General features: G+C 40.6%; 1 protein-coding gene across 3 annotated transcripts; it reads left to right on the forward strand.

Annotated features, from left to right (window-relative positions):
- Positions 1 to 30: 30 nt before the first annotated feature.
- On the forward strand, positions 31 to 26501 carry c2cd3 (C2 domain containing 3 centriole elongation regulator). 3 transcript variants are annotated; one of them, XM_088920229.1, is made up of 33 exons: positions 31 to 910; positions 1500 to 1769; positions 2605 to 2762; positions 3142 to 3362; positions 3948 to 4183; positions 4587 to 4716; positions 5004 to 5162; positions 5495 to 5642; positions 5784 to 5947; positions 6466 to 6678; positions 6946 to 7058; positions 7155 to 7273; positions 7514 to 7645; positions 7814 to 8314; positions 8678 to 8829; positions 9527 to 9770; positions 10131 to 10314; positions 10638 to 10821; positions 11417 to 11589; positions 12169 to 12304; positions 13019 to 13287; positions 13857 to 13937; positions 15009 to 15620; positions 16040 to 16360; positions 18150 to 18288; positions 18521 to 18585; positions 18712 to 18917; positions 19112 to 19245; positions 19547 to 19675; positions 19877 to 20094; positions 20302 to 21250; positions 22255 to 22363; positions 26179 to 26501. In XM_088920229.1, the coding sequence occupies exons 1-33, from the start codon at positions 826 to 828 to the stop codon at positions 26317 to 26319; spliced, it is 7095 nt and encodes a 2364-aa protein (XP_088776355.1). In that variant the 5' UTR covers positions 31 to 825; the 3' UTR covers positions 26320 to 26501. The 3 variants fall into 3 exon arrangements, with proteins under 3 accessions (XP_088776355.1, XP_088776356.1, XP_088776357.1); XM_088920230.1 differs by having other exon boundaries at positions 6469 to 6678; XM_088920231.1 differs by having other exon boundaries at positions 20302 to 21140; positions 22293 to 22363; positions 26179 to 26318.
- The last annotated feature ends 1293 nt before the right edge of the window (positions 26502 to 27794 follow it).

A 27794-nucleotide genomic window follows, 5' to 3' on the forward strand; every position in this document is an offset into this window, starting at 1 on the left:
GGTGAAGAAGGTTCGCAGTGAGTTAGTCCTGAAGTGGAACGAAATGAGGCGAGGTTGAAGGAACTGTAAAATATGAAAAAAAAAATGAATTTCTGAAAAAAAAGTCTAAAAAAAGAGCAAGACATTTTTCTAGGCTGTTTGATGTGTTTTTTTTGTAATGTGCAAGAACATTTAAGCACAAAGAGGTTATGCGTTTGTGTTATTGCGAAGTATTTTATTGTAGTCGTGTTTGATAATAGTTTTGGGAGTTTTGTTGTAGTTTTACAATGTCACCACAGGAAAATAAAACGTAATGGAAAATGTTTTTTCGATCATTTCTAAAAAAAAATAACTTTTTTTTTAAATTATATAACTAAACAAGATGTAAAATCGTTTAAAAATACGTATTTACGTATACATTTAAAATGATGTGGCTCTATTAAATTAGGTAAAATAATGAAGCTCATGTATACAGTAGTTGGAAATCGTGAACTATTGAGATAAGATCCTATCGGATGATTTTGGAGAAACAATAAAAAGTGCAAAATAATGTCTGCGACAATGCGGGCATACAGAACTTCACTTCTGTTCAGTTAATACTGGTCCTTCTTGTCAGCTTTACGGCTCGTGTTCACGAGTTTAGGTTTAGGCATACCGCCTGTATCCCAGAATGCAACGGGCAGCAGCGCCAGTAATGTGATTGGCGGCGGGACGGGACGGGGGGAAAGAGGCCGGAACGTTGTTTTTGTTGCCGAGGAACAGACGGATGCAGCGAAGTCAATGTTTGCGAGGAGGAACTGACACTTTTTTGGTAGAAATGGTGATCATGCCACTATACAGTCCTTGATGCTTTATAACGCCGGGGAACCTGGACATAAAATGAAGAATAAGAAACTGAAGTCCGCCAGATTAGGAAGCAAAAGAAAGAAAGGTAACTCGTTTACTGAGATTGCATGCTGTGTTTGGTACTTGGGTACCTGTGGCCGTTTTATATTTCTAGTACGACCAAGCAAAACCTGATAGAGCAACAGCCTTCGGGTGTAAATTAACCACAGGTTACCTGCGATATTGTTGCCTAATGCAGACATTACCAGTTGTGCAAAATATTGACGTGCTCAAGCATTGTGAATTTTTGTACGTTACAATATGTGGGCTATATTCAGATCGTGATGTATAGGTTTGTGCTGTTGAAGTGTTGACGAATTTGCCGCTATCAGGAGTTAAACTGTGCAATTGGTGATGCAAATCACTACAGTAAGTAAAACAGTAAATCGCAAAGGCGTTTTGCAATACAGTGCTGTTGTTAAACAAACTACTAGAAATAAAAGCAGATATCTCCCTGAAAGTTAATACTGTAGCTCATACGTAGGACGGTACAAATCTGTGATCCCCAGATCAAAATTAAATAGCGGAGAAAGTCGGGATGTACGTTGCACTTCAATGATAAACCGTTTGATTTGTGTTCACTGTAAGCCCTGTGGTATAAGGGGATGCTCACTTGGAAAGCCTGTGTTTTGCAGCTCCCAGTGATGTCTCCCCCTCCACCAGCCTCCCCCCTCTAGTGGAAGGCCAGCTGCGCTGCTTTCTCCGAGTGACCGTCAGCAGGATCTTGTGGACCGTCCCCAAGCCCCCGGCGGCGCCGCGGGTCCGGCTGCGCTGGTGGGGCGAGTCGTCGGACGGCACTTGTTTCCGCCCCAGGGACAGCTCTCAGACCGAGCAGAGGGGCGTCAAGACCACAGCGCGCTTTGCCATTCGATGTGGTCCCAAGCAGTTTACCTCCTACCTGACAGGTAAAGCTGATGGAAGATTACTCTTCTTCAGGGCGCTATGCAATTGCAATGCCTTTTCCTTAGTAAGATGCTTACAGTGGCTAAGGATCTGCGCTTGTGGCTGGAAGGTTGCCGGTTCAAATCCCGCAGCCGGCAGAGGAATACTATTCGGTTGGGCCCCTGAACAAGGCCCTTGGCCCTTAACCCTTAACCCCCAACTCCCAACTGTATAAATGGCAGACCCTGCGCTCTGACCCCAAGCTTCTCTCTCCCCATCTGTGTGCCTGTGTGTCTCATGGAGAGGAAGCAGGGGTATGTGAAAAGACAAATTCCTAATGCAAGAAATTGTATATGGCTAATAAAGTGATCTTATCTTAACTATTATGACTTAACTGCTGGATTGTCACAAGCAGTTTCCAACGCTGGAAACTAGTATGGAGTGTCTGGAATGGAATGGAGCAGGTCTTCCATGTTGTCAGCAGCTTAAGGCAGTGAAAAGAGATAAACTGATAAATTTGATCCGTTTATCACTTCTCCCAGGTGAAGAACTATTTATAAACCCAGCTGGATTCTGTGCCATAAGCACCGGAGTTGAGAATCTCTGTGCTATATATTAGTTGCATCTGAAATGTCAGTCAAATAATTACAGATAAATTCTACTTTTTATAGAACTGTACCTGAATTTGCAGTCCGTATACACAAAGAAGGAGTCTTTAAAACAGAGAAAGGATGGGCAAGAATTCTCTTTCACAAATAAACCCACAGAACTACATCATGGTTAAACTGTTGTTTCCATTTTATTTACAGTGCATCTGTAGTTGATGCAAACTTTTTTTTTTCCCCCACTGGATTATAGATATGGGTGCATTGGTTTTGGAGGTTTTAACCAAACCAGACCACCTCCCTGTTGGCCGTGTTCAGATCAATGGCATAGCTCGACTGTCTCCATCCCATTCCATCAGTGGGTTCTTCACCCTGGTGTCTCCCACCTCGGAAAAGCTAGGAGAAATTCAGGTAAGATGGAAAGAAAACAGCATGTTTAACATATCATCTTCTAAGTAGTTCTTCAATAAAGGGAACAATCACAGCAGAAATTCTAGAGATTTCCTGTGCTGTCAGAAAATAGTATTGTATTGTCATAGAATACAGCTTGTTGGTTATATGCTGCATTAATTTAATGTCACCAGTCTGTAACCGAAAGCATTATGGGCTCTATAATATGCACTTCTGTCAGCAATTGAAATCAACTGTAGATTGAATAACTGGTAAACTGGTAACAATAAAAACAGCAAAGATTTTGATATCTAGGAATTTAGGAGTTCTGTACCTTACAGGAAGCTAATGTCGTCCAACCCATCCGACTTACGAGACCCTTAATGTTAACTTGTTGTAGGTTTCTCTGTCTCTGGAGCCGCTGTCAGAGACCTATGACAGCAGCAGCTCTGTCCCCACCACTGATGTGAGTATCGATGCTGCAATGTCCACTGTCAGCTCCAGGTCCAAGGCTGTGTCACAGGAGAACCTACTGGTTATCCCTTCTCTGCCCAGGCGTCTGTCTGTTAACAGCAACAGTGGAAAAGAGTCTGCAGGCAGCAGTGTTGCAAACACACCAAGGTTGGTTATCAGTTGTCTAGCCTTTCAAGTTTTTATGGATGTTTAGTATGCTGTCTGCTGAAAAAAATAAATTGCATTAATGCAAATACTGAATAATTTTGTGGTAGTAAAATTTGACAAAGTTTGGTTATCAGAAAGGTAATGCCTTGTTGATAATCATATACAGTATTTTGTTCCAAATGTCATCGGCGTAGCATAGAAAATCAATTCTGTGTGGGGAATAATCTGACAAATAGACATGTAAGTAGTAAAGATCCAAGCACAGAATCCCATGAAACATCTTCATAAGAACATTAGATTTATAATAGCCAAACTTTATGGATTGGCTCCTGTGAGCAAAAAAGAGTCCAGACCAATCATGGGACTTCCAGTTATGCCTAGGTAATTTTCCATATGCTCTCCTGCATCTAAGTGATTCTTCTCTCACCTTTCAAAGACAAGCTGGCTAGGTTAAATAGTATCCACATATGGTTCCTGTGTGTATCTACAGTACATGCCCTGTTTTTGAGTGGTGACATCAGGAAAAAGCAGATTTCTAATAATGTATAAATGTTAACTGACCTGGATACTTATTAACATTTTTAGGGGGAAGGATCATTTGTACTTCCAAGAGAGAAGTGAGAATCAGAAAGAGATGAGCTTTCCCAGTACAAGACCTGAAAGACCTGAAGATGGCCTGAGGAGTCTGAGACTACCATCCCATCACCACCAGGCAGAGCAGGGGCCCTCCACAGAGCCCCAGGGCCAGACAGCCTCAGACAGTAGGCCTGAAGCACATAATAAACAAGCAAACAGCCAAGCCTCTAGGGACATCTTGTCAGGTCAGATAATCACCATTTTAGTGATCCTGTGTTGAATGGTTATATAGGGCCAACAATTAACTTCACCATCCGGGGATATCTCTTGGATACCCTTTTTTAACTGTTCTTGATCTAGAAATTATACAGGAAAGTAGTATTGTATTGTTGTAACCATGCTTTTGTTGCTTTTTAAATACAGCATTTTTGTCATTAATTGGTCTGTGCCAGGTGGACTTTACTGGTTTTTAAATGACTGGACTGGTGAAGGAGCAAGGATCTTTAAAGGACAAAAGATTATCCAATTGTATTTACTCTTGCAAGGAGTATTGCTAGGGGGGCAGTATGTTTGTCACTGTTGTATGCTAGTTAACATCATAATATGTTAGATCATTCATAATTTATAAAGGACCTTTTCTGTGTTTAGTTCTTCTAGATCGTGGGAGCAAGCTCAGGAATGCCATGGTGGTTTCTGCTCTCAAGTCTGACTTGGATTGTGAGCCAGCTCTAAAGGACATTCCCCTGCCGGTCTTTAAAGATAACATCGACACACCAGCGTTAGTGTACTTCATCAGAATTAAAAAAATAAAATCTTCTGGACTAGTGCTTGGGAATAAAACATCATATTTTTTCCACCAGGTTTAAGGTCTTTGATAAATTAAAATATGCATTGCATAGATCATAAAAGCTTCACTTTACAAAAGCCCTGGTGGCTTCTCTATATATGAGATTCCCTGGACTGCAGACAAATAAATCAAAGCCTAAGAGAACCAGTCAGTCAGATTCTGATTTTCTTTTTTCTCGTTAAGAAAATAGCTAATCATATTTTTTTCCTATTCTTAAGGCCCCGCTTGCCTTCATCAGGGAACCTACTGCAGAAACTTCTGCACTCAGACCCTGGTCTCTTGCCTGCTCAAAATAACCTCCTGTTGTCACCAGAGTATCCTGAGCAGGACTGCACTGCAGACACAGAAAACCGAGCCATAGAGCTGCTTCTTGGCAGGTAAGGAAATAAAAACTTTTTTTTAAAGTTTGTTTTACCCTGAATTAATTTTATGGTTTGCCACTGCAATAATGTAAACTTCTGCTGTTTAAATGTGGTTTAAGTACAACTTTGATCCAAGCTGCCAAACTGAAATTTTCCAACTGGTGACTGGTTGTGGTTTTATATAAGGTTTGAGCAACTACAGTAGCATCTGGGCAATAAACACCAGATAAGGATTTGTTCAGTGATTGATAGGAAACTGGTGGTTGAAACACTGATGAACAGGTGGTTTCATTATCCAACGATAATAAACTGATGACTGCATTTGTTTTCCTACATTGTCTTTTCAGTGTTAATGGGACTCCACTGCGATACTGGGATGGAACAGGTTCACCCCCTGAGAGTCTCTCAGAGAACAGCAGTATCTTTGGTGACAGTGAACTGAATGATCCACATTATGACCAAAGTCTGTTAGAGAACCTCTTTTATAAGACCCCTGTAAGTTTCTCAAATCCAACTATTCTTTTACTAATTATGCTTTTATGTAAAATAAATATTTTGTTTCCATTTCTGTTTCCAGTTTTGTTCTGTGGGTGGTGAACTGGAACATGCTTACATTGTTTGTTTTCAATGTTGTAGAGATCCGACACCAGCCTGAGTGATTTTGGCAGTGAAGATAATGAAAAACAGGCTGTGAAACAGGAACTGAAGACCAGAGATGTGATAGGACTAAATGAAGAGCAGCGACTTAGACATTCTCATGGGGCTTCATCTGGTCTGAGAAAGAGCAGCAGGAATAAACAGTTAGTTGATTTTTACTGTGTATTTTAGGAGACTTTTCAGCTTTGGATCGTTAGAGAAATGTGTCCTTGTCTACCTTGATGTATGTTTATATGTAAAAGTTGTTTGTACAGAATATTCTCTGATGCTTCCTGTTACAGGTTCTTTTAAAATGTATGCTTAACATCATTTTTTAAAATAGCTGATAGAGGAATCAATTAAATATGTTTACTGTAATGTAATTCAGTATTAATGATTGAAGCCTTTGTCTGGCCCTCTTGCATAAAAGGATAAGTGAATAAGACGATGAAGTTTTGCTTTCCGTCATGTGGCAGAAAATCATTTCAGAATCAGAATTTTTTAGTGGTAAATCACCACAGATAATGACAATCACAAGAAGTGGGATATATATTCACTTAAGGTTTTCCATTTAAGGAATTTTCTGAAAGGAACATTTTAAGCTCTATAAGTCAATGCTAAACTGTGTAGAAAAACCTTTCCCTAAGATGATGTACCTCTTTTGTTTTTTTACTTTGTGAAGCAGTTCAGTCTTGGAAGAAGCGAGACCGACCGCAGTGAGAGACAAGCCCAGATCCGCTACGCTGAGCGTGGACCAGATCACCCTGCTGGGGCGGATCCATCTGGCCAGGGTGGTCATCCACAGCCTGGGCATCCCTGCTGACAGCACTCACACAACACCCCGCCAAACGGCAGGCAAAGGGAGACCTCCCCGACCTCTGACCACCAGGAAGTGGTACTTTCTCATGCCATCAAGTTTTAGTGCTCTTGTTGTTGTGCTCAGTGTATTGGCCTTTAGATTTCTTCTTGACTTCGGTGTTAACTTATCTTCATCCTGTAATTCCTGTATTGTTATTAGACGCAGTAGAATTTAACCTGCAGAGACTTGGGGACTGGTACCTTACAGCTTTCGTTAGCTATAGTTACAAAAAAAACATACTTCCAGAGATATGGGAACATTCTGCTAGAGGCCAGAATGTTTAAAGTCTTGTTTCTCTTTCAGCACATATTTTGTGGAGTACCTCTTCCCTGTAACTTCATCCAGAGGGCAGGCTGGTCAGATTTCCATGGCAACTGAAGTCACTCGAGTCGCTTCCAGTAAAATAACCGGAGGAGGTAGAGATCCAAGTACAGTGGAGTTCTGATTGGTGGGATTCATTTTCTTTGTTTTTAATGTCACTCGTCTTGATTTTTCTTCTTCATTCATTGTAGTTGTGAAGTTTGAGCAGCGGTTTGTGTTTCCAGTTCAGTTCAGTGGGGCCACTATTGAACGATGGTCGAACATGGATCTTGCCTTTAAGATCTATTCAAGGAAAAGCTCACAAAGAAAGGTATGTAACATTTGATTTTATTCTAAACATACTTTGTTGTGGATGGAATTCACAATTTATGTTGAGGTAAATTGACTCGACTCCGATCTGTGGTTTTAAAACCAAAGTATAACTGTGCATTGGATGGATATTTGGTGCCATAGTTGCTTTTTAAAAAAAAATCTTGAATTGTCCATCAAACCAATGTCATTTCAATTTTACAATAACGTAAATATTGTTTTATTTTTTCCCCTTTTAAAGCCTTTTCCTATTGGTATAGCACATTTCCCTCTGTGGAAACTCCTTCAGTCTGAGCAACTGAGTTTGTCGGCAGAGTTATCAGTGTCGGCCCTTGATGGAGAGACAGAGAAGCAGGATCTGGGCCCTTTGAAGGTGAGCCATGCAGGGATTTGTTCCGAGCCTTCTTTCTTCAGACATCTCCAATGTAAATTTACAGTATGTTTTTGCGTCTCATGAAGTGAGTGTTGCAATTCTATATTTTATCTTGGTCTTGGAAGTTGAGATTCATTTACTGATTTTTTTTTTCTTTCTCTTCCCAAGGTGTCATTTGAACTGGCAGCAGACAACAAAGATTTTTCTTCAGCCCACGCCAGGGTGACAGGAGCCGCTAAAACCACTTTAAATGCTGTTACCAGTCCTGGAAAAAAGGCCGTCCCCCAGCATTTCAACTCCAGCAGTCAACAGCAGGGCCCTGATGAGCCCAAATGCAACACCTCTGTACACGTGATGGAAAGCACTGAGGTGGAGGTGAGCAGGCCCGATACAATTGCAGAAGTCCCTACCAAGAGCGGAATACAGCAGCCTGTGCCTTGCCACGCTCCACCCATTTACAATTTAAAGGACCAGAGAAACTGCAGCTTTGAAGAGGAAGGTGGGCTTCTGTTGCATGTATTGCTTATGGTGCCCAATGGAAAGGACTTTAAAGTGGGGCCCATGCAGTCCTGTAATGTCTATTTAAACTGTAAGCTGTTTGGTTGTGATGAAACCACAAGATCTCCTGTCATTTGGGGCCAGAATCAACCGGCGTTCAACTTTACTCAGGTAAGTGTTAAAAAACTAAACTTGCTTTTATGAGCCCAGTGTTTGGGGACACTTGTGTCTATCGTATCTATAACAGCAATATAAAAAATTGGTTATTTATGGAGTGTAATTAAACCTGTTTTCCTTTCAGAAAGATTTTTCTTTGTGGTTTTGCTTTAATGTACTCAACATACTGTAGTTTCTTATAATGTGTAATGTTGAGAATAAAATTAGATATAATCAAAATTCAGGCATGGGAAGAAGAGTTTAAGAAATTCATCATTTGGAAGTAATTTATAATGTTACATTAATCTTTTTAAGTGCTTAACTGTTTTGCAAACCAGAAGGTGATTCCAGGATCTCAGCAATGTCTGTTCATTCCAGGTCGCTCCTGTGACACTGACCTTCAGGCTGCTGGAAAGAATGAGGAATAATGTGATGGTAATTGAGGTTTGGCAGAAAGTGTCAAGCCCAGGGCAGGATCTTCTCCTTGGGCTAGTGAAGCTGCCACTGCACCAGTTCTATATGTCCTTCAGGTGAGCATGTAACCTGGCCAGGCTCGGTTCTCAGACATTTTGTTACATAGCTGCTTTCCTAATGGGGGAGCTAAACTCACCTTAGCTGCATCAGCAAGATATTATATCGTAACGCATCCCTTTGCCTCAAAGCATAAAAGAAGACTGATTTGTTGTATGTTCAGTAGTTGCGTCCCTGTGCCTGTGCCTGTTTATGTTGTTCCTGTCCTGCCCTGTGCATCTGTGATTTGGGGGTCTGCCCTGCATTGAGGTGGACTCCCCAAGATCCTGGGGCTGGGGCTATTCTCACATGTACCCACGTGGTAAGGGGATTCTGTTAAGGTGGGAGTAAATAGGCCAAGCTCCCACCGGTGCAAAAAGCCCCTTTTCCTCCTGCCATTACAGAACCCAGGGGGTGATGAATGCGGAAACCCTGCCAGGATTTGAGCAGTCTAGCGATAGGCATTGCAGTGGCAGTTCACTCTGCACCTGAAGTAATGATGTTATCATAGACAATGGATCATTCTGTGGCAGAATGAAAAGCCATACTTATAATCATATGCTCTAGTTACCCTTTAAACCGCCATCCCTGGAAATGTCAGATGTCTGAGATAATTAGGTAATTACAACAGAAGTGAAGTCAAAGAATATTGCTCTTTTCATAACTCTGGGTGTCAGATTTGCTTTGAAAATGTTTGTGTTTTCTTTTTCTCATCAGAGATGCAAAGATTGCAAACCTGTTGCTCCAGGCTCAGTACCCTGTGGTGGGGGTAGATAGCTACATGCCCGTCGTCAATGTGTTTACGGGCAACATCCAAGGCAGTCTTCGGGTCCTTCTAGCTATGGGCTTGGCAGAACAGATAGCAGCACTGCAGCGTTTGAGAGACGAAGAACTGACTTCAGTTCCTCAGCCCCAAAGACCACTCCATTCGCTGGACCCCATGCCAAATACAGAACCTAAGGTTTGTATCTTAATACTTTCTGTGTAAAACAGATTATTTTTTTGTTCATCTGTTATACATATTTTATTGGCCTGTGAAGAAATGAGAAAATACATTTAGATAGATTTTGATTAGAGATATTGGTATTGGTTCATTTTCAGTGTTAACTGCATTTTAGAAATGTGCCAGCAGATGAGTTTTACAATCAGCCTCACTGACCAGTCCAGGTATATTAATTGGCACATTCTTCTGAGTATATTCAAGCATTTTTCCTGAATAGTAAGCATCCCCTTTCTTACACAGTTTTATAGTTAAAATAGCTGGCAGAGACCTTTTAGCAATAAGGGGTAGAAGAGTGCTAGTTATTTTGCTTTCTTTCAGGTGAGTGGAGCGCATGAGGATTTGATCAGAGAGCACGTGTTTGAGGTCACAGTGGAGCGTGTGAAGGGACTGACTCCCCTGCAGTCCACTGTTTGGGGAGAAGCGGACTGCTACGTCCAGTACAGCTTCCCCACTCAGGACACAGACACAGCAGGGTCTTTGGACTCCCAGGTGGTAGAAAGTGGTAAGTTTTTACATTTTTTTGAGACAGACTTTAAGCTCAATACAGTTTCATAATGTTCTTTTTTTTTACATCTCCATAGATGTTTATTTATTCATTCCCAAACTAAAGTGCCTTAAAGTTCGATGAGACAAGAAGTCTAATTCTGTACCTCACAAATCACATTTCAAGAATACATCATCATGAATTGCACATTCTATCATGTTACCAATTCTCCCTGTTATGCTCATTTGTTTCTTATGCAAACCTCAGTGCAGGAAATCTCTGTGAGAGATGTGATAGGAACAGTGGAGCTGATGTTTTGCTTTTCTTCTTTTTTCCTGCAGGAGTTGGCATGAAGCTGTTCCGCACAGCCACCACCCTGTGTGTACCCGACCCCGTGTTCAGTCACAGTCTGAAGCACTCCCTCCTGGTCCCTGCAGGGGTTCCTGTGCAGAGGCTGCTGCTCAGTGCCTGCTCTAGGCAGGGGTTAGATGGAGGAGGGGGCATCCATTTTGAAGTCTGGTGCAGGTGAATGGAAAGCAATTCTAGCTTCAGACACTAGGGGGCAGCAGAGCCATAAATTTTATTTTTCTGTTCAGTTTCCGTAGTTGCACACTGGGGGCATCCATTTATTCATCTATTAGAAGAGGGGTTCCCAACTGGGGGTTCGTGAGGTTGTGATGGAAACGTCAATGTCAAATTAAATATTAATTTGTTATTAATAAATAACAATGTAACAATAAGAATAAGAAAAACAAGCGTAGTAATATTAATGTTTTACAAAGTGAAAAGAAGCATGTTAAGAGGGTTGCTGTAGCATTTATCTACAATTATTGAAAGGTTTGATGTAGTTAAAATCTCAAGTGGGTGCTTGAGGCACATAATTTAGTTTGAAGGGGTTCAGCTGACAAAAAAGTGCATGACATATGTATACTTCCCATTATATATAATATAATTCATATTTGATATTTTAGGTTGTGGATATTGCAGTTATATCGCTGTCTGGCCAGTTTTGTTATGATTATGAATTTGTGGGTTTTAGAAATGTTATGGTCAGCTTTCTGTGTGCTTTGATTGTTGTCCAACCCTGTTGTTTATTCCCCCCCCCCCCCCCCCGCTGCAGGTACTACTACCCCAACGTGCGAGACCAGGTGGTAGCCAGGGGGGTCCTGCCTTTGTCCAAGCTGTGTGCCATGGTGACCATGCAGAGAGAGGAGCAAGCAGGAGCCCAGGTCTTCAGCCTGCCACTGGTCCCCAGAACAGAGCCTGCCCCCGGCCACCAGCCAAACCCTTCAGGTAGTCAACGGGATCAAAGGATCAGTGTTATGCCCAGAATGAGCTCAGGCTGAGTTTAACTTGCTGAGTTCTCGGTTCAGGGATTTTTGATTGATCGGGTCCTGTCTGTACTATTGTAACATTTTAAAAAAGCATGGGAAGGTATACATCTTTAATTGCTTTCGTTTACCAAATCCAAATTTTTTGTTTTCCAAATGAAGTTAGAATGTTAAAAGCAATTTAAAAGAGCACTGTAGTATTATTCCGTATAACATAAGGTGCGTTACTATAGCTATACATTAACACACAACAAAAACCCTTTAGCAGAAGAGTATCTGCGGCCAAAATTGTTTGTGGATTATAATCCGAATGTTGAGGTAGAAGCGTAATATTGCAGGATATTAAGAATATTAAGGATATCGGGCCGTAGTGATTTTATTCATTTCTCTGAAAGTAATATCTAATAAAATACTCAATCTCTGCAGTGGCGTGTATTATGCATTCTAATAAGAGTTGGTTTGATAACATATAAAAAAGGGAGCATCTCCATGATTAAATGATTACTTGATTACAAGAATATTAATTGTGTATTTCTAACAGGGTTGCTCGATGTGTGTATATTGTACAAGCATGGGCCAGTGAAAACAGACTCGGTGAGGGAAGAAGCAGTGGCATCACGAGTTGTTTTTTTGGCTGTTCAGATACACAGAGCTGCAGGACTTAAGGCTGCTGCGAGGTAAATTCATTGTGTGAATAATTATGACAGCAGTGCTTTTAAATGTTAGCTTATAACACGATGAGGCCACAGGTCTCTCATTGGAATAGTGCTATAACCCTGGACAGATTGTGTGGATGGTGTGAAAGCATGTAGCTTGGTTTGCACATAAGAAATATCAGGTTTCATTAGAAGATTACTACAAGTGAGAGCAGGTCTTCAACCCCTCCACTTTTTATATATATATATTTTATATGTATATATTTATGTATTTTTTAAACTCTAAAATTATTTTTACAACCCTAAAATTATTTTGTGTTGCAATTTCTGCCTCTACATGGATTTTGTTTTTTTTCCATTAATTTATCTACCAACCAGCACTGTTGAATTCTTCTTTGATGATGTTTTACTGACCAAATGAGCTCAAAGTGAGAAGTTGGAGAAGTTGTCATTGGCACTCAAATCAATTCATGTAGTACCTTTTATTAGTGGTCTTTGTGGCCACTCCACAAAATAACGAGATTTCATATTCCTTGTCCAAAATCATACACCTGCAGTTGAGTACAGTATTTACATTGGGTTTACAAAATGTTTTTACGTCTAAAGAGATTGCCTTTGTACATAGTTGTAATTTCCCCCAGACGTCATGTTTGTTCTCTCCATGGTTAGAATCATTCATTTCTCTGAATGTACATAAACACGTGTTTTTCCTCCATTGACCTTTGTGTATCACAGGGCTGTAGCAAAGCGAGACGGTTCATTCCAGTACTACATGGATGTTGGCGTTAACACGTATGTCACTATCCAGCTGGCTTTCTTCCCGGAGAGTGAGAGGAGGAGCACACGAGTTGTAGCTCGCTCCTTCTGTCCTGAGTTTGACCACCACACCGAGTTCCCCTGTAGCCTTCAGAGCCGTAGGGCCAGCGGGGAGACCTGCAGCCTGGCAGAGCTGCTGGAATCGGCTCAAGTCCTCTTCACTGTCTGCCATCGAGACAGCCGAAAGGGTGAGCAACACTGCTCACTGCCTAGCAAGCAGTGTGGACTTTAAAACCTCTTCTCTTTCATTGCATGACGTTACCTGAAGGAAAACTGTCCAGGCTTTGACCCCCTGCTGAAAAATACATGCATTCACAGGATAAATTATAAGCCCATGGTATATAAAGTTAATTTATGCAGTGTACAAGTCAAAATCCTTTTTTCCAACTTTTCGAACCTAATGTAACTGTTCAAATAGATGACTAGGCAAAGTCACCAGTTCTCCTCAGATACCAGGATTTTGTTTCTCTTATGTTGCATTTCCTTGTCAAATGATAAAAAAATAAAGTAACATAGCTCTGCATCATTTAAATTCAGTTTATTCGTCACCATTAATGTTAGACAATTTATTAAATGTCATCTTTCAAAAAAGAATATATGAAAATATTTTTATTGTTTTATGTATGTATCGTGTAAAACAATGACATTATGAAATTATCATTAGACTTGTTGACGCCTAAACTATTATTTATTCTCATAGTACTGGCAGTTACAATCAAGGTTAAAGTGAGATTATCATTTTGTTTTCTTATTGCAGCAATGGCTCACAGAATTTCAAAAGACACCGTATTAGGAACAGTAAAAGTACAGCTGGCAGAGTTGATTCATAAAAAGACAGGTACGTCAACGGAGCGTATTTATTCAAAATATTTTCTAGCAAAATATTGAGAAAACATGGCGCTAAAGACAATGAATTAGACTGTTTTGTAGTCTTTATTTCTGTAGAAGCATTATCAGGGAGTCCCAGTCTGGTATTGCGCACACAGGCAGAGAAGTTTTAAAAACCGCACTTAGGAGATCAACACCTTTTAAAACAACAGGATGTGTCATGACACTTTGTCAAGGCATTAGGTATTTAGGTATTTCTGTATCTGGGGAAGCATAATCTGCAGGCTGTTGAACTGCAGAATCACACAGAGAACATTTTTTTGCAGTAGTGCTGTATGTTTCTGTGTGAATGGGAAAAACAGATCATCATTCATAGTTCTTGCTGCACGTCAGGGTGCATTTGCAGCACTTTAAGGCAGGAGTAAACCAGCTGGTATTTTAATGTATCTTTGTGATGTTATTGTGAATTCTAGTATGAACAGAACACTTTCTCTGTGTTGTTGAAAAATGCACAAATACAAAAGAGCTGAAATAAAACATGCAAAATTGATTACAGAACATACTGTACTTACAAGCTGCCATGTTTGCACATTTTTTTACTTACCTAAAACAAACAATCAGTGTTAAGAAAACCAGCACCAAACATGACAATATAAATCATCCTTGAATTCTGTTGTTTGGAAAACATTCCTTTAAATATGCAGCCTAATACATAATTCAGTATTGTCAGTTTATTAGCAGAAGGCACTATATTACACATTGTCTGTTAATTTTGTGTTATAGACATTGTAAACCTGTTGAACAGTAATACTAATGCTCTTTATAATGTGTGACACAAATAACAAGGGGGTCCCAATCTCCTCTCATAACAGGGTAGCACTGAAGGTATAGTTTTAAATTACACACAGAAAATCGACCTTCATTTTAACACAAAACTCAAACTGAAGTCCCTCTGTCTTTTTCAGTAGACATACAAGGTGCTTAAAAAAGAGCTGTCCCAGATATTGCTATAAAACCTGCTTCAGTCACGCAGTAGAAGTACCGTTAGTCTTACAAGGGAGCTGTTGGTATTACCTTGCAGGAATCTCAGGGTGGTTCGCGCTGACGGTGCCCCAGGATCTTGCCTCCTCCGAGATGCTGCAGAGCGCCGGCGGGGGTCTGGAGATCTCGGTCAGCTTCGCTCACCACTCGGACAGGGAGAGGGTCCTGGGCGCTGCCAGGGCCTTGGGCTGGGCCCCGGGGGAGGACAGCGAGGGAGAGTCTCGGAGCAGCGAAGTGTGGGAGGACGGGGAAGAGGCTCTCTCCATCGCTGTGTCCGTACCTGTGGTCTGGCTCCCGCTGCACTGCCTGCTGCCAGCCGGCAAGAGAGACCTGGACCGGTCCACTTACTGCTACTTCAGATACAAACTGTACGACAGGGAGGCCTTCTGCTCCCCGCTCAGGCACCCGTCCCCAGAGGAGGACGGAGACGGGGTGGTCAGCGTGACCTTCCCTGGGAACAGGGCTGTGGGGCTGAGGAGCAGCCAGCCGCTGCGCTGGTACCTGCGAGAGGAGAAGCTGGAGGTGCAGGTGTGGGTGGCCTTTGGGAAGGAGAAGAGGCCCAGGCCCCACGACACCGACCGGCTGGTCGGCTCCGCTCACGTTGACCTCTCCAAGCTGGCGAGGAGGACTCGGCGCCAGCTAGCAATCAGTGGTGGGTGAAAAAACGGCGTAGCAGAGCAGAAACTTTGTCATGCATCTAAAACGCTTTGTGTTTTCTACAGAATTTTCTTTAAATCTATCACAGCTTCATTAATGCATCGAGTTGTATATCTTTACCCCCATCAGAAAACAGTGGTGGCATAAACTGAGTAGCATTAAAAATACAATAAATGAGTTTGGTTCCACCACGCCTTTGTGGCATCTTGAATGCCTTTCAGTATACGTCACATACAAAAAGCAATATTGGCAAACAACATAATTTTGCATTGCACACAGGATTCCCATACTGTTCCTTTAAGGATTGGTACATAAACGCCCATCAACCCCAATGTTTCAGAAGCTTTTAGCTGTGGGAAATGTCAGTGGTGAAGAGCTAGACGTTTTGACCCTGCGTGTGTTTGCTGGTGGCAGGGGTGTACCCGCTCTTCAAACGCACTGCGCCGGACTTGGCGGGAGCAGCCCTGAGGGTCCACATCACGCTGACCCCGGCCAGCTCCTCTGACCGCCCAGAGCCCGCCGCGCCCGGCGGGCAGAGTGGAGCCGAGGATGGCAGTGACGATGAAGGACCTGCCAGGGCACAGGATTCCCATCAGCCACGTGAGGACAGTCGGCACGAAAGAAGACCATCGCTCGTCGCTGAGCCTCCAAGCTCTCAGGCGTCTGAGGTGGATTTGGAAAATACGTTTGCTGTGACGATCACTGTGGAAAGAGCCATGCATCTTAGCCTAAAAGGTAAAGGAGTACGATTTTGGTGTGCCTTTTTCAAGTTAATTATTTTTGACTTACATTAGTACATCTATTATCAATGGTAATATTATGTAAAAAAAAAACAAACTTCTTAAGACGCTTATGAAACTAATGTGTGTCAAATGATTTTTAAGCCAGTTCCTGTCATCCTATCTGCCATAATATTCAATGTGAAATATGAGATAGGTGTTGGCCTATGCAGTAGTCACACATACAGTGCACATACACCGCAGATATTCTTTCCCTCTCTTTTCTTGGATCTGCTCTGTTTTTGCCATGCTCCTTTCCACTTCTGAACACCCTTTATACTGTATTGTGCAAAAAATAGCATCTCACTCTACACCTGGTATTTCACTGGGCAGTCAGCTGCGATCGCTTGCAATCGATTTCACTCAATCCAACTCGGTTTGATTGCGCAGAAATTGTTTAGAGCACATCATGGCATTTACGAGTCGGGTTGTGGTGGCAAAGACAGTGATGAGACTAGGCTTTGCCAGGCAAAGAGGTTTTACTGATAAAGTGTACAGAACATCTTGCACTGACTTCCTTTGGTTAGCATACTGATGTAAACATGAGTGAAAAGACTGCTAAAATTCTATTGGTGTTAGACTAGCAGTTTATTGAATGACACTTTCCTGGGAACAGTAAAAGTAAAGTTGTCATGGTGCATAGAGACAGAGCAATTTGTCACTTTTAAAGGAAATTTCTAAGAACAGCAAATGGAAGGCTTTTGAACAAAAAATGGAACTGCCGATAAATGCATAAATATAATCATTCACATTTCCCAGGAATTTGTGTTCATCTACAATTGAATTATATTTAGTATTTTCAAAGAAGTACCTTAAAGAATGCGTGCTCCTGTTAGTTGATAGTTAGTTAATGCAATGAAATGATGTTACAACAATCTAGTCATAAGGGAACAAAATTTGAGTGAACTGCATGTCTTTATTCTTGTGAAGAATCCAGCTTATTTACATGAAAAGAACAGCTGGCTAAGGACAGGACAGAGGCATGCTCACATCCCTGTGTAATTACACTGTTGAATCATACAGTGCATGTAATGTCGAAAAAACAAGCTCATGGTTGGTATCTGAATTCCTGTGAGCCAGTTCTTCATACTGTAGTTTCATATTGAAGCAGAACATTCAGTGTTCAAATGTTTCATGTTCTGTCACATTTTTCTCCAGGCTTGCACTGTCTCAAGGTTTAGTGAAACAAGACCTTCTTTGTCAAATTACTTTTTGTACTAAATGTAATCTGATTTTTTGCATAGTCTAAAACGCTATATATGAAGAGGAAAATGTTGAATTCCATTGAAGCTGCAAAATACCTCTTTCCTCATTCATTCACACGCCTGACTGAAACCTCATTTAGGAGGTGATATAGTTCAGAACAGTTCTGTTCCCTCACATTTAGGGAACATTGGAATATGGCACAAAATGAACACTTCAGGCTTCCACATAAACTGTTGTATTAATTTTTTGTGTCATTTGCAATAGATATACGATTTCTGCATAACTGAAGTGACTAGTACTCTGAAGGGGCTTCTTAAGCTTTTCAGAGCTGTCTGGAAATAGCACAGCAGAAACAGGGCACAGCTCTTAAGGTGCATTTCAGTTGTGGTCTGACAGTGCAGCTGTTATAAATGGCCCTGTGCGTTGTGAAAAAACGGAACAATGTGTCACGCGAGAGAAAGAGAAGTTGTCGGCTCCAGTAAGTCGAGATTTATAGCTGCAGTCACGTGCAAGTTTTTTTTTCTTTTGTACTTTTCTAGGCAGCCCTCTGGTTGAATGCAGTGGAGTGAAGCCCAGCTGCTGTGTGTCGTATGCCACTGCGGATACTGCTAATCCTGTCACAACACAGGTCGTATCGGACAGTGACTGTCCCATGTGGGACCACCAGGTGCAGACCCGGTGAGAATTCGACTCACAAACCTGTCTTAGTACAGCCCCAGGGCTGCCTCACACATGCCCACCCCACTTTATTATTAGTTCCATTTGTAGAACAGCACCTGTAGGTGCTTTGTCGTTGTTGGCATCTGATAAAGTTTCTTCTGATTTGAGAAACAATGTGTGTGTATACATTTTAAAATTAAACACTGAATTACTAGGCTGATCCAGGTTTTGTTGTTTTCTTTAATGGCAGGCTTTCAAAGGAAATATTAGTGGATCCCCAACAGACTGTGGTGTTCAAAGTCTGGCATAAAGGAGGTATAGTATGAATATTGCCTTTAAGATATGTTCTGCAGAAAACCCCTATGCATTAACGTGCTATGTCAGTGGAGTATTTAACCAAGGTTTTTTTGCCCTCATGCCAGTCTTTTTTTTTTTTTTTAGATGTTGAGCGAGTAGTTGGGTTTGCATCTGTTGACCTGTCCCCCCTGCTGTCGGGGTTCCAGTCTGTGTGTGGGTGGTACAACGTCACGGACTTTAATGGGCAATGCCAGGGGCAGCTCAAAGTGTCCATCTCTCCCTTGGAGACAGTGCAGGACCTTCGAGAGCAGAGACTGGCCGCATCAAAAGGCAACACCAAGGAGTCCGAAGTGCGTACCATGTATAGCTTGGCTTCTGTTTTCCTGGAAACTCTTAATTTTCAAAAATTATTCAAAGTTTTAATATATTTCTGTATATGCGGCATGAGTATATATTGTGTCATGTGTATTTTTGGGGGGAGTGAACATGAAACATCAGATTTTTGAATGTCTTAAGCTATTTATTTTTCATTTTGCCACTCTAGGCAGCTTTGCAAGGTTCTGTACTATCTTATCGGACTTCAGCCATGTACAGTACCTTCCCTACTCATATTACCAGATATCCTGAGCAGCTTGTTAACACCTTCCCAGAGCAAGCTGATTTCTTGATATCTGAAAGGTAATGTCCTCCTATTAGCATACGCGTATCTGTTGAATTGTAGACTGAGTGCATGTGCTTTGTTTTTTTAACTTCCATATAACTTTTAAATTGATGTTTTGATCATTATCAATGAAATAACTGAGATAAAGTGTAGAGAGCTTGTGAAAGTTTTGTTACTTTTAATGGAACAGTTGCGAGTTCATTTACTGCTGGATTTGTCATTACGGTTAATAAAAATTTATAGTCCTGATAAATGAACTGTCAGTATTAATGATGCTCTAATTTTTCTTTGCGAATGGTCCCTATCCACTCTTCACAGTCGCCATGAGAAGCACATGGAGAATGTACGCAGATTCCACCAGAGCCTACAGCATGAGCAGAGAAACCACCACAGTGCTGCCAGCAGTGAAACGCAACCATCCCAGTCCTCATTGGTCTCGGCTCTCAGGTAGAGAGACACAAGGACGGCTTCAGTAACTCACGTGGAAACAATTCGGTTGATTTTTCCATCGGTGGGGAGGCACCATTATTCTTGACATTTGAATTTTCAAACAGCTTGGCATTATTTTCTTTTTACAAGTTAAGTGAGAAACACTCTCGTATATTTAGAGAACAAAAATGTAAATTTTCTTTTCTTTGTCTATCGCAGGAAAAATCTCAGTGAGCTGGATGAAATTCAGAGGTATTTCAGTCGTAAACTGTCTTCCCAAACATTTCCAAGCATTTCTGACCCTGGGAAACTGTCCAGACAAGATGAAAACGTGGACCCCATGACTGAGAACAACAGAGACTCTCATGTCACAGATTCCACACACCTGCTGGCAAAGTCAAGCAGACTGGTTGGGGAAGTGAATAACCTGCTTAGCGGTGAGCTAGCTTTTTCTTTGTCTGTCAGGTAGTTATTGGTAGTTCAAAATCTTTATATATTGCCAATAATCTGTAATTTAAAAAAAATCTAGAGCAAATATGGGGTTTTTTTCCAGCTTCTCTTACCAACAGGGCTACAAGAATTTCTAATTATTTAATTAACACATTTCTAAAGTGCTGTGTTCTCTGAATGTCCCATTTCAACAGGTCTGCACGAGAGAGATATGGATGTTTTATCTGACCAAGCTCCCCACCTGCCTCAGGGCAGCAGCTGGTTGGTTGGCTCAGCACAGGACTGTACTTCACCAATAGAAAAGTGTGAATCTCACGAAAGGGACTTTCTTTTACCTAATGTAGCAGATGACGTGAACCACACTGTAAAGAGTTCCCCCCCAGCTTCTCTTACAGCTGATGTCCCTGATGAAACCAGTAGCCAAGAAAAGACCTGTCCAGTGAACGCTGAGGAGGAAAAGGATTCAAGCTCTGATCATGATCACAGCGAGGGTGATGGTTTTGCCAGTGGTTCACACAGTGAAGATGAGTATGAGGAGACAGTGGTACAGCCAAGACCCCTCAATGATGTGACCGCAATGACAGACAAAACCAGCCCCTGGTCCAGCCTTCTGTCGGAGGCCGAAATGGCCTCTGTGGAAGAAGTGGAGAATTGGCCAGGCCAGGAACATCTCGAGAAACAGTCAGATTCTTCCAGACAGGAATACATGAGAGCAGACGGCAGCCCTTTGCCAGATATCTTGCATGATGGGCACTCCAGCATGCCCGGCAGTGCAAGAACAGCAGAGTTACAGAGTGTGGGTGACTGCGTAAGGACTGCAGAGCAGAAGGATTCTGATGAGTTTGAAGATGGAGCTACATTCAGACTCAATGAAACTGAAGGGGACTCCCAGAAACAAGAGAATAGGGAAGATGCAGAATCTAGTGAACGTGTCAGGCTGGATTTCTCTTCGGATGCAGAGGACCCTCCAGACAGAAGAAAAGGCACACAGGACTCGGAGTCCTGTGAAAGAAATGAGGACTCAGGTGACGAGGTAATGAGATTACCAAACATCTCGGAGCATCTCCAGGACACGCCAGACAGAAGTAGGTCAGGAGAGGCAGCTTTTTGTTCAAAGGATGAAAAGGAGTCACTGACCAAGTTGTATCCTTTTGATTTTTGTCTACCTTTCTCCTTTAGGGCATTTCAGAATTTTTGGTATAAGGTTAAGGTTAGCATTCATGTGTAATGCCATGCAATTTGGGCTTCCCAGTGGCTCTACCAGTAAAGGCGGTTTCCTGAGCACAAGTTGAGCTCCATGGGTTATGTCACTACCCTATTGGCAAACACATATCAAATGAGCGTGTAAAAAAATTCAGTTCAATTCAGTTCAACTTTATTTGTCATTATACTTACACGGGTGCATGGTATAGTGAAAAGTGTTTCTCACTAGTCTCTCAGGTGCAGTATATAAATAGAACAGAAAACAAGACCATAGACAGTAATACAATAACAATATAAACAACATTATGGTGCCAGTGCAAAATGGTCAAAAACTGAGAAAAGTATACAAACAGGACAAAAACAGTGCAAAAGTAATTCGACAAACAGTGCAAAAATAATATGGAGAAAATTAATAAATAGTACAACTAGTACAGTTTTAAGTACAATTTTGGCTTAAATAACGTGACATATAAATAAAAATAACTAACAAAATGCACCATTGTTTGTCCATGCACGCCGCCTTCTGGTTTAAAATGTAAAAATAGTTGTTTGTTTTTCAAACAAAAGATGTAATTATTCTGTGAAATTTCATTGAATTTGTGCATTACTAACAACCTAATTTTTTAGAATTTAATTCATATGACTGGAAAGGCATAAATTTGGATCTGTCAGCACTGGATGTATTCCCAAAACTGTTAAACAGATAAAGGGTTGTACACTGTTATTTTCCAATACTAATAACAAATGTTTTAATATACTCTTGTTCTATTGTACTCCAGGCGCATATAACAGAAAATTAAGTCTCAATCTTACTCAATCATTAGATTTCACTGTGACACCAGTTTCTGTGTTACACAATATCTGGATGCACTGAATACATCTGCAGAGTAGACCTGTAGGACCAGGACTGACATGCTTTTGGTTCCTTAACCTGGACTCCTCAGGTCAGATCCCGTGCTCATTCCCAATTTCTTCCTCCCAGCTCAACATCTGGAGACGTCACTGAGAGCTCTGCACATAGCCCCAATCTATCCGTCAACTTCCTCTGAACCAGTGAGTATTCTAGAGAAGCTGCTGCTTTATGCCTCTTACCAAGAAAGTTTCACCAACAGCGCCATGTCTTTATCGTAGCATGTGTAGTCAGAAGTGGACAGTGCACGGAGGAGAAGAACATTACATTATTGTCATGCCCAGGCCAGATCCGGCTCCCGTTCCCAGCCTGTCATTCAAACTAGATCGGGATGCCGTTCAATTAAGCCAACCCTTTTTCAGTCGGGCTCCTGAGCTAGTTCCCATTCAGTTAGAAGCCCTGTTTGGTTTCTTTGAACCCCTGTATCATTGCTCTGTCATTAGGGCCTTAATCTCTATGCAAACGGTTGCATCTCGCTCAACAGAAGTTTTTCTTTGTGCTTCCCTACTTCGCTGCACTGCAATACAGCTGTTTCCTGTTTATTTTTCCGTTAGCCTTGATTATTTTTTCTTTTTGTTTCTCGGTTTTTCTCCCTTTTCTTTGTACTTTGTTTTCCTTTTTTTGCAGTTCTTTCTTTCTGGTTTGGCTCGCCAGCTTCCCCCTTTTAATTCTTAGCTGGGAGCCTCAACTTTTTTTTTAGACAGTTCTTAAGAAACTGACCGGTTTCCAGCCTGCATCATTTCTCATTGATTGTCCGGATCCCCACACCTAGCGTTGTTTCCTGACCTTTTTTTTCTTAGAATATATTAAAATCGAATGTTTAGCAACCGGGGTGTTGAATTAATCGTCTGAAACTGATAATGCAGCTGTTGCATTATACATGGATATATGGCTCCGCATCTGTAAAACCTTTTGCACGCTGTTGTCTCTCCAGAGCTAGTGTGCGCTCAGCTTTTGTGTGTTTATTCTACGCATCTGAGTTCTGCATGTTGGGTGCATACTGCGTCAAACTGAGTTATAGATTTTGCAGTGGGTTTCTGGAGTTATTCTTTTTTGTGTGCAAATTGCTGACATAAGGTTAACAATTTTGTGTTGGTATGATAAAATTGCTTAGGATAGTAGCCAATGTTCTTTTCCTAATCATCTGCTATCTTCTGACTGCATAGCAATATTTTTTTTTCTTGAAACAGTAAAATTATCTGTCTGTGTTATGTACTGGATTTTCAAGAAATAGAAAAGAACAGAACCATCTACACAGTCAGTTAATGTTTATTGGAATTGAACTTCTGGTATTGTACAACAATTTAATATTAATATACTTAGTCTTTCAATGGCAGTAAGACCCTTGAAAGAGACAAGGTCAAAAACGACTCCTTGCTTCACAGACAAGCTATTCAAATGTCAGGTTACATAAGAGCGAAAGTCTTTTTCTGTCTGACATTATAAAATTTGAGGACGTAGCAGGGCTCCGTGTAATTAGAGCTGCTAAGCTACAGATTGTAATCAGGTGCATATTGGTTTTGCACAATTATCAGGTGATCACCTACTGCAGATATGGCAATAGAAATGCCACCCAAAAGCTAAGGTTGTTTGGTGTGATACAATGTCCAATCCAACTACCATAGCCCTTATGAACCAGATTTGTAGGACGTTTTTAGATTAGTAGGACACTGAGAGATAGAGGAGATTTGCAGTGAACATAACACGGTTATGTTTATGCATGGACTGATTATTTATAAGAAGTGTCTGAAATTATTTAAATATATTTTCATTGAGATGAAGCTCGATTAGGTTTCGCAGAGATAGCAGTCAACACTAACAAGTGTTATTGCAGTACAGAAGATAGATTCAGATAGCCCATGATACGCCATAGTACCTATACGGGCACGTTAAAAGCATGGAGTGATTTTGCATGGTTTGAGAGGCAATCCTTGTTTTTAGTTTTAAACGCAGACGTCAATAATTGAATATACAGGAGTGGTGCATGGCTGTAGCAACGTCTGACCTATATTCCATGGTGGCAGAATCATTAACAAGTTTAAGTCCAACTGTAAATGAGTGGGATGTTAGCATCAGGTTAAGCTTGCAGTACATTTGTGTTGGCGGTAATCTGAAGCCATTGCCATTTTGGAAAACTGACTTAAGGGGGCATCAAAGCATGAAACTGTTCAGTCTGTAAAAGGGCACGGAGGATGTCGCCAAGCAGGCATACGCGTAGAAAATGAGGTTAAAGGGCAGGAGGATGATCTTTCTGCTGTTGAAGAATGTGTCTCGTACCTCACAACTGACCACTCAAATCTTTCAACTAAGTAACAGCTCCCTGACCTTATGCACTACTTAGAGGCTACAGACGTTCGAGCAAATCTGTACAGAACTATGTTGTGTCCGGGGATGAGATGTTTGCCTTATTCACATCACCAAAAAGGATATTAGGAGTTAAATGCCAGTCTGAATAACAGCTAGCGAGGCGGATGCTTGAGTGCACTTTCTGTTTTGCAGGAAAAGCTCTCAGATTACTCTGGATTTGTTACCTTTGCAATACAATCTTGTTTCCCTGTGAACGAAGGAGTTAGGTGTAACTGTTGTTCTTTTAAACAAGTTTATCTGGATTGTCACCTGTAACTTTGATGTTTATAGAAACATATCAAAAGAACAACTTTATAACTACTGTATTCCTGTGTTTTGTGTTTACATACATTAAGGTAAAGTTTTCACACAATACAGAATCCTCTGGGCAATCCTCTCCCGACATGTGGGAGACAGGACCCCAACTGTACTGATACACCACTGTTGTCTTAATTTTAGCGAAGATGCAACAAAACCATTTGTTCTTCTGTACTTTCAGTTGCAGTACTCTCAACTAATGATATTAGTTGAGATATTTTAAAAAATATCCAAATGTACCGTGTAAGATGAGATTTGGAAAGCATCTTTGTCAGCCTGTCACACCTGTATTAAATTTCCAGAGTTGTTTACCAGGCAATCTGTGTGCAAAGGTCACGAGACGCATCGAGGAAACTGGTTCCAACTGGTCTGTAGTGTTTCTAAATGCTGACTGTGTAGCAGCACACACTCCCATCCTCCCTCAAGAACAAAATATACAAAAATAGCTTTTGGTTAAATATTCACAATATACTTCAACAGGAGAGAAAATATGTAAAGATGAGCTTATTTTAGCATTGCTCTTTTGTGCCAATATTTTCTTTGTGTTTCCCAGTTCTATGCATATACAATATGACAGGGAAACATGCATATACTGTATGTTAAGTGCATATATGAAGTATATTAAGCATCTGAACATGTGCTTAATATACTTGATCCAGGCATTCCTATTAGTATGATTGATTAAAGACATCACTTTTTAGGGGTGTTAATTAAATATTAAGTTGGCAATGTTCTTTCCACACAGAAAAGGGGGTTTTAGGTACAGTTATTAATAGAAGACACACAAAAAACAATATACAATTGCAAGCATTTATTTGACGCAATATCCAAAACCAAAATGAATAAACATTGTATAATTTATAAACATAGGTTGATTATGGTTTGCCATTTTTTATCGAACTTTTTTTTATCACTTTACACTCCGTGCATATATCCCTTATTTATCCAACCCTGACTTTATAATTAATAAACCATTCTTATTTGTGGAAACAAAAATCCATCTTTATCATTACTTGAAAATATAAACAAAGGTGAAATTTGACCTCACTAGTTGTTGTTTTTTTAATACAGTTAAAGCATGCTTTAAAAAACTGCACAAAGTGATCAATATAAGCTATCCGTGTTGTGATTTGTGATTTTTGCATTCACCCATATGACTAGTTGTTTTTGTGTCTCTCGGCTTGCAGATTTTTATTTCCGGGAGAAACTAATGTAAACTGCACTTAAGTTTGCAGAGCTGTCAAATTACTCATATTACTAGTCTTACTGATGGCGGGATCTCAATTCATTTCAGGCACAACGTTGTGCTCAGCATGGAATTCCTTTCAGAAGAGCTGCTCGCCTAAAGCCCAGTATACCCTCATCTTCTAAGAAGAAAGAAGAAACGAAAAGAATTGCTAAGATATTTGCAGCTCAGTTTACCGAGAAAAAATAGCCTTTTACTCTTTGTGTGTTTCTTGATGTGTTTATAAAATTATTTATAAATTATGATATTTAAATTCTCCAGTAATATTTGGGTGTCAGTGTGTCTAATGTTTAGACTTTTGTAAATGTAAATGTTTTTATTTTTTAACGTGTAGTATTTTTGTTGCACAAATAAAATGTTTTTATTATCAACTGAGTGTATTCGGAAACAATTTGGTGATACAGTTATCATTTTAGATAATTATATGTTTATGTGGAGACTGTATAAGGTGTTATACAGTCTGAAATCTGACTCCGTGTTAACAATTATCTATATGATCATCAAGATGTAACCTCCAGATATCTACAGTTCAAGGAATTTTATGCACTGATATTTCTCTTTGTTTGCATTCAGTCCTTTTGCACAGGACAGTGAACTGTACATAGACTGGAAGAAATGAAGTTACGTTCGTCACAGCTTGCCACAGAGAGAAAAACAAGCACTTAAGGAATTCAGAAGTAGTCTTTCATGTAATTTGGCCTTCTTTTCACGTTTCAATCCAGGTTAAGATGTAAACAGAGTGGTTTGACTGTCTTCTCATCCATTAGTCAACATCTCAAGTCTCCACACTGTTATACACTGAAACTCACCCTAAAACACCCACGATCTAAACAGTACAAACTATGCTTTTTAATGTGAGGTGTGCTGGAAATATATGTTTTGCTTTGTTGCACTTTGTAAAGTCTCATTGAGTCTCATCACAATTAAAAATTAATCGTTGTTACTGTTATTGAAGTACGTGGAAATGAGAGGTATCACATCCTGGAAATCAGCTCATCTATCATAGGGAGTGTTGTAATTGGTGTTAAGTTTAAGCTATTCCGTGCAGTTTGTGAAAGCCTAAAAAAAACACAATCTGGAGGGTATTCTGTAAAATGTTCTTATTATCAGAATGCATTTATTTACATTTCTAGTATACTAGAATACACAAGTGTGATTGACACAAGTGTGATTGTAATGTCAGATTTGCTGCATTTCTGTAGTCCAAAATCTAAATCATGTTCATTGGTGTTTTCATTTGTTTTTCTACAGATTATTTTGAAGATAGTAGGAAATTGTACTTTTGTATCTTTTTTTGTTTGGATTTTATCCCAAAGTTGACTGAATATGTAGTGAAATACTTAGAAGCAGAATGACCAAAATCCTTTGAAGAACTCCAGGTTCTCAAGCCATGAGGCAAAATGTATGCAAGTACTTGCGCTCATATGGTTCTAACATGCTCACCAACGCTTATTTCTGGGACCAGATGCTTTCACAACTCCAGAAATTGCATACAGATGGTAACACACCTCCTGTAAATTGTGTATGGATTGGCTAAACGGTTGGAGTTTCCTAACCTTCGTATTAATGAAGTAAAATTCCTTTCAGGGTCAAAGGGAAAGTGCTACTTCAAAGAAACGGACAGTAGAGCATTTTATGCGAGACTTTCATCGTCTGTAGACGTA

Source organism: Atractosteus spatula, chromosome 7 (genome assembly GCF_055471065.1).
Source record: "Atractosteus spatula isolate fAtrSpa1 chromosome 7, fAtrSpa1.hap1, whole genome shotgun sequence".
NCBI lineage: Eukaryota > Metazoa > Chordata > Actinopteri > Semionotiformes > Lepisosteidae > Atractosteus > Atractosteus spatula.

Excerpts from the sequence above, each read along its gene's own strand:
- c2cd3 (XM_088920229.1), top strand. The coding sequence starts at position 826 with ATGCTTTATAACGCCGGGGAACCTGGACATAAAATGAAGAATAAGAAA. Across the intron at positions 13,288-13,856 it reads CCATCGAGACAGCCGAAAGG|CAATGGCTCACAGAATTTCA; the intron begins GTGAGCAACACT and ends TTCTTATTGCAG. Across the intron at positions 21,251-22,254 it reads AAGGAGTCACTGACCAAGTT|GTCAGATCCCGTGCTCATTC; the intron begins GTATCCTTTTGA and ends TGGACTCCTCAG.